This window comes from Lolium rigidum, chromosome 2 (genome assembly GCF_022539505.1).
Source record: "Lolium rigidum isolate FL_2022 chromosome 2, APGP_CSIRO_Lrig_0.1, whole genome shotgun sequence".
Lineage (NCBI taxonomy): Eukaryota > Viridiplantae > Streptophyta > Magnoliopsida > Poales > Poaceae > Lolium > Lolium rigidum.
In genome coordinates this window covers 227,461,590-227,479,790 of record NC_061509.1, presented here as the reverse complement: position 1 = coordinate 227,479,790, position 18,201 = coordinate 227,461,590, and the positions used below count along the sequence as shown (strand labels likewise).

Sequence of the window (18,201 nt, the reverse complement as noted above, 5' to 3'; positions counted from 1 at the left end):
AATTATTGATAACAATATAATCCGTTCAATAAAAATTTAATTACGGCTATTACTACGACCCAAACGTGACAAAAATTCGCAACATGCGGAGGGATATATTCGATCGGTAACACGTATGATTTACCTGACGATCGTTCTATGCATCCTCTTGTTTTATCTTCCGCAACCAATGGTCCATGTACTCTCATCTATATGCTTGCATAGTATTTTTTTTCAACGTATATTTGTGCAACGTATACACTGAAATCTGAATATCAAACCCTCATGCCTCATTTGGAAACAATGAATTTATGTGTTCTAGAGTATATAATCTACCGCATTTTTGGTGAATAAACTTTGATCACCCGATCCTCTTCTCTCTCCCAAGAAACGCCAGCGTAAGAAACGTGAGATGCACCTCATGTCTAACAATCTCGTCAATCCGACGTGTTCCTATGGTTTTACTTAGGCTTACATTACTTAAAAATAGGCTGCCAAACGGGCTAAAGAGTGTATTTTCGAGTAATGGTCAAGGCTGGTAAAATACACATGTATCCACCTAGAAACCTGGCTGCCAAACAAGGCCTCGCGCATTCTTAATTTCTTATATCTAAATTGGAGGGAATAACAAAATTGTAAGAAAGATATCTCTATGCAACATATCATGTGGATCTTACAGAGAGAGAAAACAGAGAAAACAAATACTTTTTTAGGGGAGAGAGAAATCGTATGCTAAATGAAGGATGTGCAATCGCCACACTGCACCGTTATAACTATCAACTGATGGGCCTCTCAAAGTTATCTAGTACCCCTCCGATTATTTTAGTTTTAGATACATCGATGCTAAAGAAAATTATTATGGATCAGAGGGAGTAATATATTTTTTATCAATGACAACGGAATGTCTCAAAGTTGGCGAGGCTGCACTCTAGCGGGTGGCCGCCATGTGCAGCTTTTGCATCCACCGGCATCGGCTATGTGCCCCTTGTGGCTCCGAGTCAACAAAGTAAGCGTGATTCACCTGAGAAACGGTCAAACTTGCATATATTTTCGGTAATTCTCCATCGGGCCGGCAACTATGGGGCAGCATGAATTCAGCAAAAACTTAAAAAAAATTTGCGAAACAATCGGGATTGCACAGCATGTATCACAACAGGGCACACGGGACATAATTTTTTGTCTTGATTTTAGTTTAACGGATGTAGCCATCCAAAATCCAAAGCAAGATGAGCAAGCTGTTCTCTAACGCGTGCAGCGGGAACCAGCGTGACGTGGAACGTCACAGTCCCATGTTACTACCCACGCACTCACGCTGACTTGCGAACCAACTCCCCACTCGTCGGCGCCGGGCCGCCGGCGTACGTACGTGCAGTCATTCCTTTGGCCATCCTCGATCCGCCATTTCCTCTCCTGCCTTTGCTTCCAGCTCCTCCGAATCCCAATATTCTCCTGTCCGTTCCGGCCGGCACGTAACAGCGGCGCCGGCAGCGGCATGTCATGCACTCGTGCCTACGCGGCGAGTTTGCTTCACACGCCAGCATCCGATCGAGCGTTGGTGCGCATCGCGGTCCATGTCATGCGTGCTAGCGAAAATACAGCGGCATGTCACATTGGCATTGGCATTGGCATTGGCAGTTCGGCACTGCACACAGGCCATGCCATACCGCCATGCCACGGCAGAGGAATGCTGTAGAAGGCTTTGGATGGAATGATAGTGGAGGAAAGGCAGGATGGCCGGACCCGGAGAGGATAAGCTAGTAAAAGAAGCGGAGGCGGGGCAGGGGCAAGATCCACCGGCAGCCACTAGCGATCTACGCCATCATGCTGCTGGCCTCGCTTTGCAAGCAGAGCTAATCTATGTGTCATCACGGGCGGTGTCTGCTGCGCATCCATCTCATGTCACGCACGTCCCCTCTCGGCTCTGGCGTTTTCGTTACCCAAATCAATCACACGCACTCGGGATCGAGCCACTTTACGTTGCCGTCACATCCGTCGACAACAGTAGTTTCCCATTTTAACCAATAGCTGGCTAGCTTGCTGCATGTATGTGTGTGGTGTTTGGTGGAAAATGGTACCTGAACTCACGAGCTTGTGGGTAGAACGTGTCAGTAAAGCACACGGTTGACTAAACTCGTCAGTAGGGATTTGGAGACATTATGATCATAGTACTAGTGTACTACTACTTAATTAGAGTTATCATAGGTTACTGCCATGCATAAAAGAAAGGCGATGTGTCGTTTTAATTAACGATGAGAGAGATCGTAGTGGTATTATAGGTTGACGTTGTATCATAGCATGTAGAAGTAGAATAATTAATATCAAATAGATCTTGTATGCAATCTTACGGTGAGATTCTATAAATCAATAATTATAATGAGATTACGATACTTCCGCCATTCACAATCACCCCGCGTTCTGGATTTAGTCAAACTCAAAATTTGTGAAGTTTAAGCAAGAATAGAAGAACATTCATAATTTCAGTTGCATATAATTTAAAAATGTATACTTTATGACGATTCTAATACAATATATTTTATATTAGATGTCGATATTTAGAAAAAGTCGCAAGATCGATGATGTTTTTTCATTCTTCACGTGAGCAGAGACTTTAGGCCAAATCCATTTTTTAAAACAAGGCAAAAGATTTGCCATTTTTATTAATTAAGGAGAAATTTAAGAGGTCTTACAAACCAAGACTTGACCAAAGAGTTAAGTCCAAAAAGAAGAGTCTACTCCATTTTTGAATCACTTTTTTGGGTCGCTCTTCCGCAAGTTCTTTCTTAGCGGTGAAATACATGTGCTGACAATTCTAATACAATAGATTTTATATTAGATATCAATTTTTTTTAAATATCAAGTCTTTGATAAAGTTTGACATTGACTAAGATCAGAACGCGAGTAAATCGCGAAGAGAGGGAGCATACACTAGTATCATATGCATGATATTACTACCCACAATGATTTGGGGCTGGTGGATCCTAGTGCCCTTTTAGATTTGATTAATTTAACATTAGCTAAGGTAGACCGTAGGCGCTTTGATTGAACTAATTAGGGTTTGCAGGTGGACATAGTGCCCTTTCCGGCTTGATTAATAAACACTGACTGGAGAAGTCGTTACAACGGAGCTGCCTGCAAACTGACACCGGTCGGATTTGGGAGTTTAAGGATGAGCAAGCACCGCCCCATGAAAGACGGCACCCAACTTTGGGCAACAGCGCACGGTTCCACCCGACCCAATGACTCAAATATTGCATGCAATCGTTCTACCAACCCATCCATCTTCTTCCCTACGCAGAGGCAGCAAACCCATCCATCCTCATAGTCTCATAGATAGACAAAACAAAGAAGAAAAGCGTCCGTGAGTGTGGTTTGGTGTGGCCCAGGATTAGATCCCGGGCAAGCACGATTAGATCCCAGTTCGTTGTCGCATCATTGCGGCGTTTGACACATCGCCGCCGCTTTACCTTGCATGCCCATAAGCAAGACAACCTTTTCCATGGCCCATTTCGACGTACGTGAGCCCCTCCATGGCGGGAAAGAAAGAAAGAAAGAAAAGCGCGCCGCGGAGGACCGCCGCTTCGGCCGCCGCCAGCCACCTGGTGCCCTGCCGGCCGCTCGACGCCGGCCAGCCGCGCGCCTGACACACACTCGATCGCTCATGCACATGCATCTGTGGCGTATTTCTCAGCATCATAACCTGTCGACGATCAACATCATCGACAGACATTCTGGCCGGCTGGCTGCATCCATCTATCATGCTCATGCCATTCTTCGCAGTGCGCTTTGAGATGTGAATGATGTGCTCCGCGATTCTTTACAGATGGACCGATGTATGCCATATTCCACAGGTTTTCAGATTTCAGAGAAAAGCATGATTTAGGTGTCAAGCTCCCACTGGTTAGCCCTGAAGATGCACATTACGCTGATCGATGAGTTTGCTTGCAAAAGCCTAGTGCGATTGTGCGATTTGTTGCAATCAGGCTCCACAAGGGCACCAGGAGCTGTAGCGGCGATTTACACAAAAATAACCCAAAAGTGGAAGAAAAGCACAGACTGACCCTCCGGCGAAACTATTTCACCAATCTAACCCTTTTGTGTGGCGCCCCTCCCACGGGCGCCACACATGCCCATGTGGCTCCCCTCCTGCCGGCGCCACACACCCAGCCGACGTGGCCCCCTCGCCGCTGAGCTGGTGCGCCCGTCCGACGTGGCAGCATGTGTGGCGCCCCTCCCAACGGCGCCACACATGCACTTGGAATCCCCTAAAACATACTGTGGGACAAATCCTCTGGGACTTAGCCGTTTTGCGAGCTCGATGTGTGGCGCCGATGACACGGGCGCCACACTAGCATGTGTGGCGCCGATGCCACGGGCGCCACACATAGAGCCTCGCAAAACGGCTAAGTCCCAGAGGATTTGTCCCACAGATGTTTTGGACCCAATGGTTCAAACAAGTTGGCATGTGTGGCGCCGATGCCACGGGCGCCACACTAGCACTTGTGGCGCCGGTGTGAAGGGCGCCACACATGGACTTGTGTTGAAAACATGAAAAATCCTACCAAACTCCAACAGATTACGAGTACAACATTGGACACAACAAGTAGAAATTTCATGACAGACACATATAACACTTCATACGTCACATTGTAGCACGTAGATTCGAACAACAAGTAGCATTACAGACCATGGTTCGAAATGACATAGGGTTCACAAATCGATACTTATGAATATAGAGTTCACAACAACACGTAGCACATCCTAGTAGCGTCCTCGACGTGCCGTCCTCGTGGGCTGCTTCCGGACGGCCATCCTCTTCGTCCGCTGCCTTGGCTGCTCCTGCTGCTGCTCCTGCTGCTGCTGCTCCTGCTGCTGCTCCTGCTCCTCCTCCTCCTCCTCCTCCTCCTCCTCTGAAGAGAACGGCTCGTCGTTCCTCATCCTCGACATAGCTGATCTCCGCGGCGGCCCGTCATCCTCCTCAGTGACAACCTTCTTTCCTCGGTTGACATAATCTTCCGGAGTGTACCGGTTTGGAGCCTTGCCCCTTGGCTTCAACCGGTAAGCTGACCGTTGCTTGGAGGTACGCTTCGGAAGTACAGCTTGACTCAGAATTAGGTCGTCCTCAGGAGGAATCTGCACAAACATGAACACATGAGATTACAAAAGTTGAAATTAGTAAGAACATGTTTCACAGCAACAAAATAGTCCATACATGTTCTTCGGAAGAGGAGGATGTAGGGATTTCGCCTTCGCGGCAACCTAGCAAGTTCGCTAACCGCCGCATCTTTCGTGCGGTGTTCACGCGTCATGGAACTCACGGTTACAAAGCCACCAGAACATAATAGTGTACATTCAAAGTTGGTGATCATACCTTAATGAAATTCCGCAACGGTGAAACAGGCTTTTCATCTCTGTGGCTCTGGTCCCACATAGTCTCGCACTCCTCAGCGGTTTTTTGGATCTCCTCCCGCTGTGACAAACATAGCATACACAATTTGCGGCTGGTGGTGTTCAACAAGCCACATGCATATGAGTGGGCAGCGCATACGCCAGAACCGCGCCTCCTCCGTGCACTTCGGGTTTAGGTCAGTCATCGCCGCGCCAATACGGTAGTAGCTACCATATGGCTCCCATTCCACCTGCAGACATACAATTATTTAGTAGATGCCGGTAGAATCAATCAAAACTAGGATTGCAACTCCGCGGTGATCGGTTACCTGCTCAGCGGTAAGAGTGTCCAACTCCGCGAGTGTACTGCCCGTACATGACCATTGGATCGCTCGTCATCTCCGAGACATTGTCCCAAAGGTATGCCCAAGTGGGCTCCCGATCGGAAAGTGAGGGAAATGAGGCCATGGCGTCTCGTTGAGTACCCCGGGACGCCCAACCGATAGGCGGTCCCAGCTCCATACGGAAAGTAGGAGCATGCATCCACCAATACCGCCGCTCCCGGTCTTGCTCCCGATCCTGCGACAAGTCTTGCTCCCGGTCCTGCGACAAGCTTCGTCCAACTGCGTACATAAGATATTTGGTTACTACTTTGTGTAGCGCACTACTATAGGAAAATAGTACATAGAACAAATCATCACCTGCCGGTAGAGGTAGGCAAGTGCCGCTGTTCCCCAACTCCACCGGGCGTCCAACACCGTAAGCGCCTTCAGCCAACACCAATGGGCCAGCTTACCTCCACTGTCAGGAAAGAGAGTCCTGGAAATCATGTACCATAAGTACACGCGGGCGTACGTCCTCCGAGTGTCCTCGTCGGCCTCTATGGGGCATTCTGCAAAGTTAGTTCTGATCCAAGTGAAAGACGCGCCGGCGGGAACTCTCTCCTTTGGATTTTCCGGCGGCGGAGGAGCCCCGCCAATAAGGTCCTCCATCTGTCCGCGCCACCCATCGGAAGCTGTGTTCATACAAAGTGGCTCGCCTCGAATAGGTAGTCCAAGGATCATGGAAACATCCTCGGAGAGTAGGGGCCATCTCGCCGGCCCTCAAGTGGAAGGTGTGAGTCTCCGGCCTCCACCGGTCGACAAGGGCGGTGAGTGCCGAGGGGTTCATGTGTGGCCCCCCACGGCTTACAAGGGATATGAACGGCATAAGACCGGTAGGCCGGATGAACTCCGTGTACCTCTCGTCATAAGGTATATCCGGTGTGCCATGGTAACGAATCTTCAAAGGGTGAAGATCCGTTCCCCTCTCCGTCATATGAACAGCCCGGTGGTCCCTGTCGTACTCTTCATCCAGAAGCCACACCATCCTACATGTATGAGCAACACATACAACATATTATGAGCCATTCATACCAAATATGAGCAACACATACATGAGAATATATCCAAATAAGCCATCACACATACATTCCTAACAAATATGAGTTATTCCATCAAAAATACATGAGAATATATCTAACTTTCGAATCACATATACATCACACATACATGAGAGTTCATATCCAAATACATCACACATATGAATTTCGTAAGACATACCATTCCTAGGCCCATAATAGACATATGTAAGACAATAGAATGCATTTGCTAAAATTTCAACACATACATGTAAAATTTCATTCAACACATCTAGGGTTCCTACATATCTAGGGTTCCTACATATCTAGGGTTCCTACATATCTAGGGTTCCTACACATACACATTCAACACATACATAGCCATTTCAAATCTAGTTTCCATGTCTAGGGTTCATGTGCAAATCTAGCAAGATCTATGAAATTAGTGGATGAATGTGAGGGAATCGAAGGGGAATACCTTGAGGAATGGAGGAGGAAGGACTTGGCCGGCCGGATCTGACGATTCCTTGGTCGATTTGGTGGGGGGCGGAAGGGGAGGCGGGCGGCGGCGGCGGTTGGGGGAGAAGCAGAGAGAAGAGGAAGAAGAAAGAGAGGGTCGGGCTGGGCGCGGGCGCGGGCGCCACACTTAAGTGGATGTGTGGCGCCCGTGGCATCGGCGCCACACATGCTAGTGTGGCGCCCGTGGCATCGGCGCCACACATCGAGCCTCGCAAAATGGCTAAGTCCCAGACGTTCCGGAGCCCCTGGATGTTTTCGACCGAAAACATGATATAAGTTGGCATGTGTGGCGCCGTTGGGAGGGGCGCCACACATGCTGCCACGTCGGACGGGCGCACCAGCTCAGCGGCGAGGGGGCCACGTCGGCTGGGTGTGTGGCGCCGGAAGGAGGGGAGCCACATGGGCATGTGTGGCGCCCGTGGGAGGGGCGCCACACAAAAGGGTTAGATTGGTGAAATAGTTTCGCCGGAGGGTTAGTCTGTGCTTTTCTTCCACTTTTGGGTTATTTTTGTGTAAATCGCCAGCTGTAGCTGAGGCCCTCCGCATGACAAGTGGCTTGCCTCCGCGCCAAGCTGCTCATGAACCGGGTGGCAGGTGCATTGTCCTGTTCAAGCAATGGAAAGCAAGGTACATAAACATCGGCCTCACGGCCTCATCTCCTCACGTCAACATATTATTCGTGATGTAGTCCTCCCCATGTACTACATGAATAACACAATGCCTTTGACGATTTCAATGATCCGAGGAAAAAGATCAAATCACTTAAAATTGCACACCACTAGCTCAGAATTGATTATTTCTTAGTGCCAAACCTCACAGTGACAATTTAGAAACGCCCATAGCTAGATGGTAAACCAAAGAATTGAAAACAAAACATGACCGGAATATAAGTCGCATGGAAAACCTATTATGTTGTGATCCAAATTCATATTAAGGGTCGAGCGGAGAACGAGGCTCGTTGCCGGAGGCTTGGGCTAAAACGGAGCGGTACAGATCGATGCTACCATCTATATATACCTCTTGTAAGCCACCGGCTAGAATTTATCAGAATATAAGATAACCATCGGCTTTTGTAAATACTTCTCGATTTAGTAAAGAATTTGCTAGCTTGCGTCCGTGATTTATCCCCCTCTGTGTTTGAGGGGCTTTCCACATTAAATTTTATGTCTTCACTGTGATTTCTTTTTCATTCTTCGTTATTTGCTTGTCGCGTTTATAACAAATCCTTGCACCACATAGGACATGGACTTATTTTATGCGGCCACTACAATAACGGTTCGGAACGTTGAAAGAGCCTCCTTTTGGGAGGCGCCTTGGCTTCATGGGAGAAAGAAAAAAGGGGTTGGCCCAATTGTGATGTTTGCCCGCTTTGTAAGAGAGCCCCGGAAACAATCACTCACCTTCTTGTGCATTGCCGCTTCACCGTCGAGCTTTGGGGGTTCATCAAACATTGGGTTCGTATGCATTCCATTGATACCCAACAATGGATGGGCCTATCCATTCAGAGTTGGTCGTTCAAGATGATGGATGGTTCGTTCCCAAACCGCAAGGCGGTGGCTTCACTCATATTACTCACTTCGCGGGAGATATGGAACGAACGAAACGCAAGAATGTTCACAACAAGCATACCCCAATTACAATCATCCTCGACAAGATAAAAAAAAAATCTCGCCATTGGGTTACCACGGGGGCAAAAAACTTGAGTGAACTGATGTCGGGAGAGTAGTCCCACTGCATTCTTTTTTATGTGCTAAGTTCTTATCAAAACTTCTCCTTAATTAATATAATGGGCCAAAGCTTTTGGCCCCGTTTCAAAAAAAAAAACAGCCGGTTTATAAACTATCACAAACATTTTGTTACTCAATGTGCATATTGCTATACCCATTTTTTTTCTTCTTATGTTTGGCGGCTTCTTCAATGTGAATCGACGGTAGGAAGGCATTGTTCCAATAAAAAAAAATACAATGTGTCTAACGGTTTCAGTGATCTTAGGGGAGGAATTGTATCACCTAAAATTGCACTCTATTAAGCTCATAATTGAATAATTTTAGTATGGCCTTAATCAGATATTAGCTCAATTTGGTTATTACACATACGATTTAGAGAAGTTGATAGCTAGACATTGCTCAAGGAATTGCATATTTAACTGGAATATAAGTCATCGGGACATTAGAGAGCGACACTATGAACACTAGTCAAAATTCTCTTTGGCAATGGAGAAGGGGTTAGTCCCCACGACCCTGATGTTAAAGGCTCGTTGGCTAAAAAGGAAATAAAAGGGACATGTACATTTGTCCAATTCGGATGAAGTAACACAAAGACATTTGATAACTCTGAATCGTTGATGGAATATTTTTAGTACAACCTTAATCAGGTCAGTACAATTTGGTTATTACACATAAAATTTCGAGAAGTTGATAGCTAGACATTGATCAAAGAATTGCATATGTGACTGGAATATAAGTCATAAGGATATTAGAGAGCGACACTATGGGCACGGGGTTAAAACTCTCTCCGGAAATAAAAGGGACATGTACCTTTGTCCGATTCGGATCAAAATAACACACCGACAATGTATAGCTCTGAATCTTCGTTGGCTTAGCGTTTGTTTGGAAACGGTGCAATGAGAATTTTAAGATTTTTGAAATCTCATATTTCTGTCACTGACCAATTACATATTTGATAGGAGCTTAAAATATTTCATAGCACAAGAAGGAGTATATCGACACCAGCAATTTCATAAAAAAATAAAATTTTCATGTCTGAAATAAATTTAAAAATTTCAAAGGAAATAAGCAGTTTGAACTTAACCATATACGACAAGACTAACACGCTACACAATGAAGTTGTTCAGCACACAGATGCAATTTCAGCACCTTGGACTTTGCTTCTTCAGAAACGAACTTGAGATCTCCCAGCCCTTCATCGAGATGTGAATAATATGCTCTGCGATTCTTTACAGATGGACCGATGTATGCAATATTCAAGAGATGTTCAGAAGGGCTCGCAGAGCATGCTTGAGTTGTCATTTGTCAAGCTCCCACTGGTTAGTTCCTGAAGATGCACATTAGGATGATCGATGAGTTTGCTTGCAAAAGCGTAGTGCGATTGTGTCCTTGTTCTAAGGCTCCATCAGGAGCTATAGCTGAGGCCATCCGCACGACTCGTGTCTTGCCTCCGCGCCAAGCTGCTCATGAACGAGCTGGCAGGTACATTGTCCTGTTCAAGAAAAGAAAAGCAGGGTACATAAACATGCATGGGGCTCACGGCATCATCTCCTCACATCACACATTATTCGTGGTGTAGTCGTCTCCATGTACTACAATGGATAATAGAATACCTTTCACGATTTCAGTGATCCAAGGGCGAAAATCAAATCACCTATCAAGCTGCACTGTACTAAGCTCAAAAAATGAATATTTTCCAGACCCTAATGAGATGCTAGTACAAGTTAATTATTACCCGGTGACTATTTAGAGACGTCGGTAGTTAGACATTGATCCATGTCATTGAAAATGTGGCTGGAATATAAGCCAAAGTCAGTTAGTTTATGAACTGTCACAAACATTTTGTTAGTATGGGTACATATTGCTATAACCTTTTTTTTTGTTTCACGACCTCTCCGATATAAATCGATGGGAGGAGGGAATTATTCCAATAAAAGGATATTCTCCATTGTTAGGGCTCACGTTGTGCAAAAGGCATACCAATGTGGATAATTTTGCAATAAAAAGGCTTTGTGCATCACTGGATGCAGAAGCCGGGGTTTCACCCCCATTTTGAAGGAAAAAAATGCGCATCAATTTTATGGCGAGGGCGGAGGTTTCAACCATTTGTTAGCTAAGAGAACACAAACCTCATTTTATCATCTCACTTTCCTTGAGCTCAGCAATTATCATGGTTGACAGTGTTGTATACATCATAGCAATTGTATACATCCTAGCATGGCATGAGAAGAAAAAGGTTGGAGTACTTCTACAGGATAGTAGTACTCCCTTCGATCCATAATATTTATCGTTGAATCGTATGTATCTAAACAAAGATAGCAGTACTTCTACAGGATAGTACTTCTACAGGATAGTAGTACTCTCTTCGATCCATAATATTTTCTACAGGATAGTAGTACTCCCTTCGATCCATAATATTTATCGTTGAATCGTATGTATCTAAACAAAGATAGCAGTACTCTCTTGATTACTTCTATTCACCCATTCTACCGACAAGTATAGTAGGTAGGAGTATTGAAATTCAATTCGGCTCCCGGGTGCATATGCTCCCTGTACCAAAAACTTATATTTTCAAATGTCAAAAAAAATTGACAAAAAATTCTACATGTACACTTTCATAATATAAGTGCATTCGCCAAGTTTCATGAGGAACCAATATGTTTTGTAGTCCGTGTAAAAAAGAGAAAAATTATCTTCTGAAAAGCCATATTTTAAGCATTGAATTTTGTATTTTTACACACGTCACACGAAAATTTGTTTTTTGATGAAACGACTTTGTAAGCGTGTAGCACGTGAAGATGTACGTGTAATTTTTTTGTTTCAACTTCTTTGAATTTTCAAAATGTACGTAACATGCATTTTAAAACAAAGAAAGCATATGCTTTCATGTGTCAAAACACCACTTCCGAGTAGATTCTACTCCAGAAAAGGATAAATGGCCGAATTTCCTGAGTAACCTCGTGTTGACACAGCAGTGAGTCAGTGACACGCGCCCAGCACCCTACACAAATAGGGACACAAGAGGTGACATGGTCATGACGCCACGCTGAGGTCACGCCGATAGACGACGCCGACCGAGCGAAGAGGAAGACATTCGCGCAGGAGATCGAGTGCAGCAACTGCTGCAACGATCAGCTAGCAGATGTGGGGGCGCCCAGCTTAGCTAGGGACATCAGCTTTTCCCAAAGCCCACTTCCCGGCACATCACCTTCCCGTCGGGCATATCTGTCGGTCACGCGCGCGCGCGTGCGTGCCGAGCGGAAGCTATCACCGGCGACGCGCCGATCCGGCTGTCCCTCCTCCCATCTCCGGCCGGGCTCCGCACGGCGCCGGCGAGTGACCGGGCACCTACCGGCTGACGGCTGACGACACGGCCTCGGGAAAAGGTTGACGCCGATATATCGGCCGTGGAACAGTGCGTCTACGATTGTGGTTTCTGGTTCTTTCACTCCCTTAATTTTTCGGTACATGGGTGCTATGCACCACATAATCCCTAAAATTCTTAATAATTTTAATAATTGAAAAAATCAAATCCCCCTAAAAATAAAAGATATTTGGGCTCGAAATGGTTCCCACGGTATGCTGAGCAAAAAAAGACAAATTTACGACGAGTATAGAGTGAATAGCACATAGACTTGGGGATTTCCGATTTTGCATTTTATACCTAGGATACAATAAAAGTAATTCCCTCGCAAAATATATTTATACAAGTATAATACTTAGTCATATTTGGTTCACAAAAGGATTCGGATTCTCAAAACTTTTTTCTGAATTACCAATTTTTTTGGATGTACCGGGTGCTTGGCACCCATGAGCGTGGATGTATTTTGCCATGTACATTCTCCGTTAGGGATTATAAGGGCGATGGTCAATTTGCTAAGACAAAAAACTCCATAATTCAGCTTATTGATTATTGTATGTACCAATAGTTTCACATGAGAGAAGAGAGAGAGACAAAAATAGAACATGAATTGAGAGAGAGCGCGCAATAAGTAAGACAAGTCTTATAATGTATAACAATTTTAAAAATCTCACACCTTATTATCCCTAACAGATGGAGTGCGATGGAAGGATTAGGGACATGCTTACAAAGTTAAATAGGTTATGCTTATTTCTAGATTAAATGCCTAATTACTCCTTCATCCATTTCAAAATGACTGTCATGGATTTATCTAGATACGCATATGCGTCAAAATTAATGTGTCTAGATACACGTGAATTTAAATAAATCAATGATACTTATTTTGAAATGGAGGAAGCATCTGCCTTGAATAAATAAGCACCGGTGATTGACAAAAATAAATTTGCTTTTGTAAGCATGTCTCTTAAACACCTTGCATTACACCAAATACAAGTATTTTTTTCTCTCTCTCTCTCGTCACCGCGCTAGTACACGCACAAACTTTAAAAAAAATAGTGAAGTGTTTACTGTTTACTTCCTAGTATTTATTCTTACGTTATTTTTATTTATTGCACGCCACGTTTTGTTTCTAGAGTTTTTTATGTTGTGCCAAATTTTATCTCATTTAGTCATTTGCCCCACAAGTCAGACCGATGAGAACAGTGAGTCAACTGCTCACTAACAAACATAATACCTCCACAGGGTATCCCATTGAGGAGTAGTTAAACGAGTATTTTGTATCGAGTAAGTAGTATAATTTTAGTCAAATGTAAAAAAAATATTAAGTTTGACCAATATATGAAAGAAAATGTCAATATCTACAATATCGAATAAATAAGCTATAGACATATATTTATGGTGGATGATCTACTGAAATTTATTTGGTCCCATAAATATTGATATATTTTTTTATATCATTGTTCATGCTTTTATAAGACGTTGACTTTTGACTAAATTTATATATCCCCTCCATCTAGAAATAAATTATTTGGATATGTCTAGATTCGCATGGGCAGATACATGAAAATCTAGATAAATCCGAGTCAGTTATTTTCCGGACGGAAGAATTGCAACGGTCTACAGTTTCATGTTGAAAATATTTCGCCCGGCGATCCACTCTTCGAGGAAAAAATAAAAGTAAACATGTTCATGACATCTGTCACGATGTCAATCTTTCCTGTCCAAGAGGTAAAAGAACATGCATATTGTTTGGAAAGTGGAGTGCCATCTCTCAACAAATTCTTCCGATAACGGAACTTGGGATCCATCCTGGATATGGAATGAGCCTTTTTCTTAGTGGGAAATGAGCTCGGGAAAGAAAGTAGACCAAAACAAATTGAGCCTAGCCTAAAAAGTGAGGATCCTATGAATCGCCGACTTGTGATAAACGTACTTTCTATGAAGGAGTATAGTTTGCCACCTCATTCCACATGTAACTGGAGAGAATCCATGTCCTCTTGGTTACTCGGTTAGCGGTTACTATCACTTTGTGAGAAGCCAAGAGTGAAAAGATGTGTTTGTTAGACCGAAGGGCCAATTTTCGAAGAGAAAAACATCAAAGGGCAAAATCAAGGAGAATTTGTAATGATACAAAATTTTGCGACAGCAGGACATTGTTCTTTTGAGGATAGTACCTTTTTTTAGCAAATGACATGAGCCGAAGGTTTTGGGTTCGTTTCAAAACACATCAAGGCTAATTATTGGTGTATAATGTCCCACTGGAAGGATACTTTTGCAGAACTGGCAAAGAGAAGATTTACGGTGACAAGGCTGCGCCTAGAAAAAAAAAACAGGTTTGCAGAGAAGTGCTTCTTAAGATCATTGTTTTTTGTTGGGATTATGTACAAGAAGGATCCTTTTGTGCATTGAACCTTTCTTGTTACCAGATGGTTGCATGGTCATATTAGCAAGAAACATTCAGAAATTAAGTATAGTACTGGTGCTAAAGAACAGTACTCACAATGCTTAATCCAGGCTGGTCCCGGAACTAGTGAGCTTTTCTTCCAGGGAGACTCTGCCGCAGTCTATCATTGAGTGTGCACAAATACTATACTATCGCAATTCAACCATGCGCATAGAAAATGCTTTTCTTGACAAAAGGCTTAACTTTTCGCTTTCAGGATCGAATATGTTTATTGGTGCGAGTGGGAATGTTTGTTTTTTTTTGCGCGTGTGCGTGATCCTGTTACGATGTGTTAAACTATATACTCCCTTCATTCGATAAAGATTTTCTAAGATTTATTAACATCTAAATTTTAATAAATCACAGACAACTTTCATGAAACGAGTGGGTGTCAATGGAATACAGTGACCATGCGATTTTCACAAAACACACTGGCCATTTCTCCCATTCCATATCAACAAGCAAGCATGCATGCATGGACACATGGACACGACGAATCTTCTCCTATGAAACCGAAGAAAACAGAGCATGGAGAGAGTGAATGAGTGAGAGGAAAACAGAAGAAAGAAAGGGATGAACCGAGGTGATCCACCTGACCCAAAAACTAACTCTAACCCTCAAGCGATCACATCCACACTTCCTGGTCGAAGGCGACGTCTGAGCAATGGTCGAAGAGATCGACGCCAATGTCGCCGCCGCCGCTGCCGGACAAGATGCTGGCCCAGTCCATGTCGATGAGGGCGTCGACCTGGAAGAGGTCGACGGGGTCGGGCCAGTCCACGACGTCCGCGCCACCGGGCGTGGCGACGGAGGCCGAGGCGGACGAGGATGAGCAGGAGGACGGCGACACGGCAGCGGACGCGGAGGAGGCAGAGCAGGCGGCGCCCTGCTTCGGCTCCGCGTCCTCGTCTTCGTGGGCGCCGGAGCCGGCCGGTTCTTGAGACGAAGGCTTGGGCGGCTCGTCGCAGTCCGCGTGCTCGGGATCTGGCAGCAGGTCCTCAAGGGGGTCGTCAGGGCGGGTGGCGCAGGGGACGACTGGCTGGTGGGTGACGGGGTCGAGGCCCATCTTCTTGAGCTTCTTCCTGATGTGCGTGTTCCAGTGGTTCTTGATCTCGTTGTCCGTCCTCCCGGGCAGCCGCGCCGCGATCTTGGACCATCTGGACACGCACCACACAGAACCAGAATTCAGAATCCATCCACGACGCGAGCGACATGCATGTTTGAGGAACAGCATGCATGGGAGAGCATACCTGTTGCCGAGCTCCGCGTGGAGATCAATGACGAGCTTCTCCTCGTCGTCGGAGAGGAGGCCGCGCTTGAGGTCGGGGCGCAGGTAGTTGGTCCACCGGAGGCGGCAGCTCTTGCCGCACCGGAGCAGGCCCGCGAGCTTGGGGACGAGCCTCCAGCAGCAATGGCCGTGCGAGAGGAGGAAGGCGACCAGCTTCTGGTCCTCCTCCGCCGTCCACGGCCCCTTCTTCAGCCCCACCTTCGCGCAGCACGGCTGCCTGCCCATGTCGAACCTGCCTGGGACTGGGAAGGGAGGCAGCCCCTGCTCGAGTCTCAAGGCGAGGCAGGGAGCGAGTAAAAGCGGCGGCCTTAATTTGGGAGCAGCGCGGGGGATAAATAGCTGCGGCCGGAAGTGGAAATGGGCCACGCGCACGTGTCAGAGGCCACTCGTACGTGTGAGCCTGCCTCTGAGCTGATCTAACCCACACGGATCACGGATGGATTCTGTATACTGTTGCTGCTGCTACGTTCCATATTAACTGTCCCAGATAGATACGCATTTATCTTTATCTGCACGTATTTCACTTTTTTTTGCATGGTAATACAATTTTCATTGATAAATAAAAGATGAGATACAAAGTACGTATATACCGATCTTACCGATCTGAAAAGATAGGATAAACCTATGTGGCATATCAATCTTCGGCACCACTGTAGCTGCCACCAAGAAAAAAATGGACATATCACCTCTTCACCTGAGCTCGACGTGACTCCATCGCTGATCATCAGCTTTTCGGATCTCCAATGTAGTTTGCCATAGGACAAACCATTGTCGTTGAAAGAATCAGACCAGGGCAGCATGTCCCTGGACACGCCATCGAACTTCGGCACTAGCACCCACACGCACGACGATATCGGAGTAGGGAACCGGAACCATCAGCCTTCAACCACGAACCCACCACAAGGTGCACCATCTTTCCGTCACCAGTGCAGACCACCGTCTGCACGTACTCCTGGACGAATCCTCTCTGCTCCATCTTGGCGCCGAAGACAACGCCGCAGCAACGGGGACAGAACAGGAGGAAAAAAACCATCTGATGGAGTCGTCACCGCCGCCTTGCCGACGTATTTCACATTAACTATTATAGATTTACATAGATACTAACATTTAAGCGTATATACATGCGATGTACGGAGTAGACTGAATGGATAGAACAAAATAATCAAAAGTCAAACTAGAGCGGGCAACAAATCATACCGTGCTTCTTTCTTTCTTTCTTGCACAATATTTCCCTTGCTACCGGATGGATTTAAGCTGTAATAAGTATAATTATGTTAGTTTGGAGACTACTTTACATATTCGCTAGTTCTGAGAATTAAGTTCATCATCAGTTAAGTTCTATATCGTTAGATTGCGTCGTGATTCATGTATATAAGTTACAAGTTGGGTTGTAACTTAGTTTTTTTCAGTTACAATTAGTGTTGCAGTTAAGATTTTTTCAGTTACATGCAACCAAGAAAAATGATTTGGACCGTTAGATTTTTCCGAAATGGGAACTGAGTCATGGTCTCTGCATCGACATGATGCATACGGCCTTTATTGCTTTATTAAAGAATTCAACATCCAGTACAACAAAACTTATTACAACTCACGGATCACTTAAGATCGATACATGTATCAACCATCTAAAAAGAGACAACAGAAGAAAAAAACGCAAGTAAATTAGCATGTGAGCCTACAATCAATCTGCCAACCGTACTGAGATTTGCTTTGTGATTCGTGCTAGCCATAAGTTGCAATACGAATTGCATCTAAAATTTAATGACATCATCTAATTACGAAAGAAGTTAGTTCTCAGAACTGAGAACTAAACAAACACATTTAATGAATGTCTTATGCATCTTTTCGATAAGAGAACTGAGATGTTATCCCTATTTCGAAAAAGCAACATACGAATATAGACAAATCTCCCACACGAAGGCAATGCTAGAAGGTGCACGGCACCGCCGCCGGAGCCAGAGGCCTCTTGGTAATCAACACGGCAATATTTTTGAAAAAGAGGTACTAGTCTTCTTGTTTGTTCTCATTCTCTGAATTAATGAGCTGATGGGGATCGAGAGATTACGAAATACGACAAGTTTCTACTGAAACGTACTCGAC

At 45.1% G+C, this 18,201-nt stretch overlaps 1 protein-coding gene across 1 annotated transcript; it reads right to left on the bottom strand.

The window, feature by feature from the left end:
* Positions 1–15,234: 15,234 nt before the first annotated feature.
* On the bottom strand, positions 15,235–16,371 carry LOC124688260 (MYB-like transcription factor ODO1). The gene is made up of 2 exons (XM_047221961.1): positions 16,064–16,371; positions 15,235–15,970 (listed from the first exon to the last, which is right to left on the bottom strand). Exons 1-2 carry the CDS (start codon positions 16,324–16,326, stop codon positions 15,439–15,441), a joined length of 795 nt encoding a protein of 264 aa, XP_047077917.1. The 5' UTR covers positions 16,327–16,371; the 3' UTR covers positions 15,235–15,438.
* Positions 16,372–18,201: the final 1,830 nt, after the last annotated feature.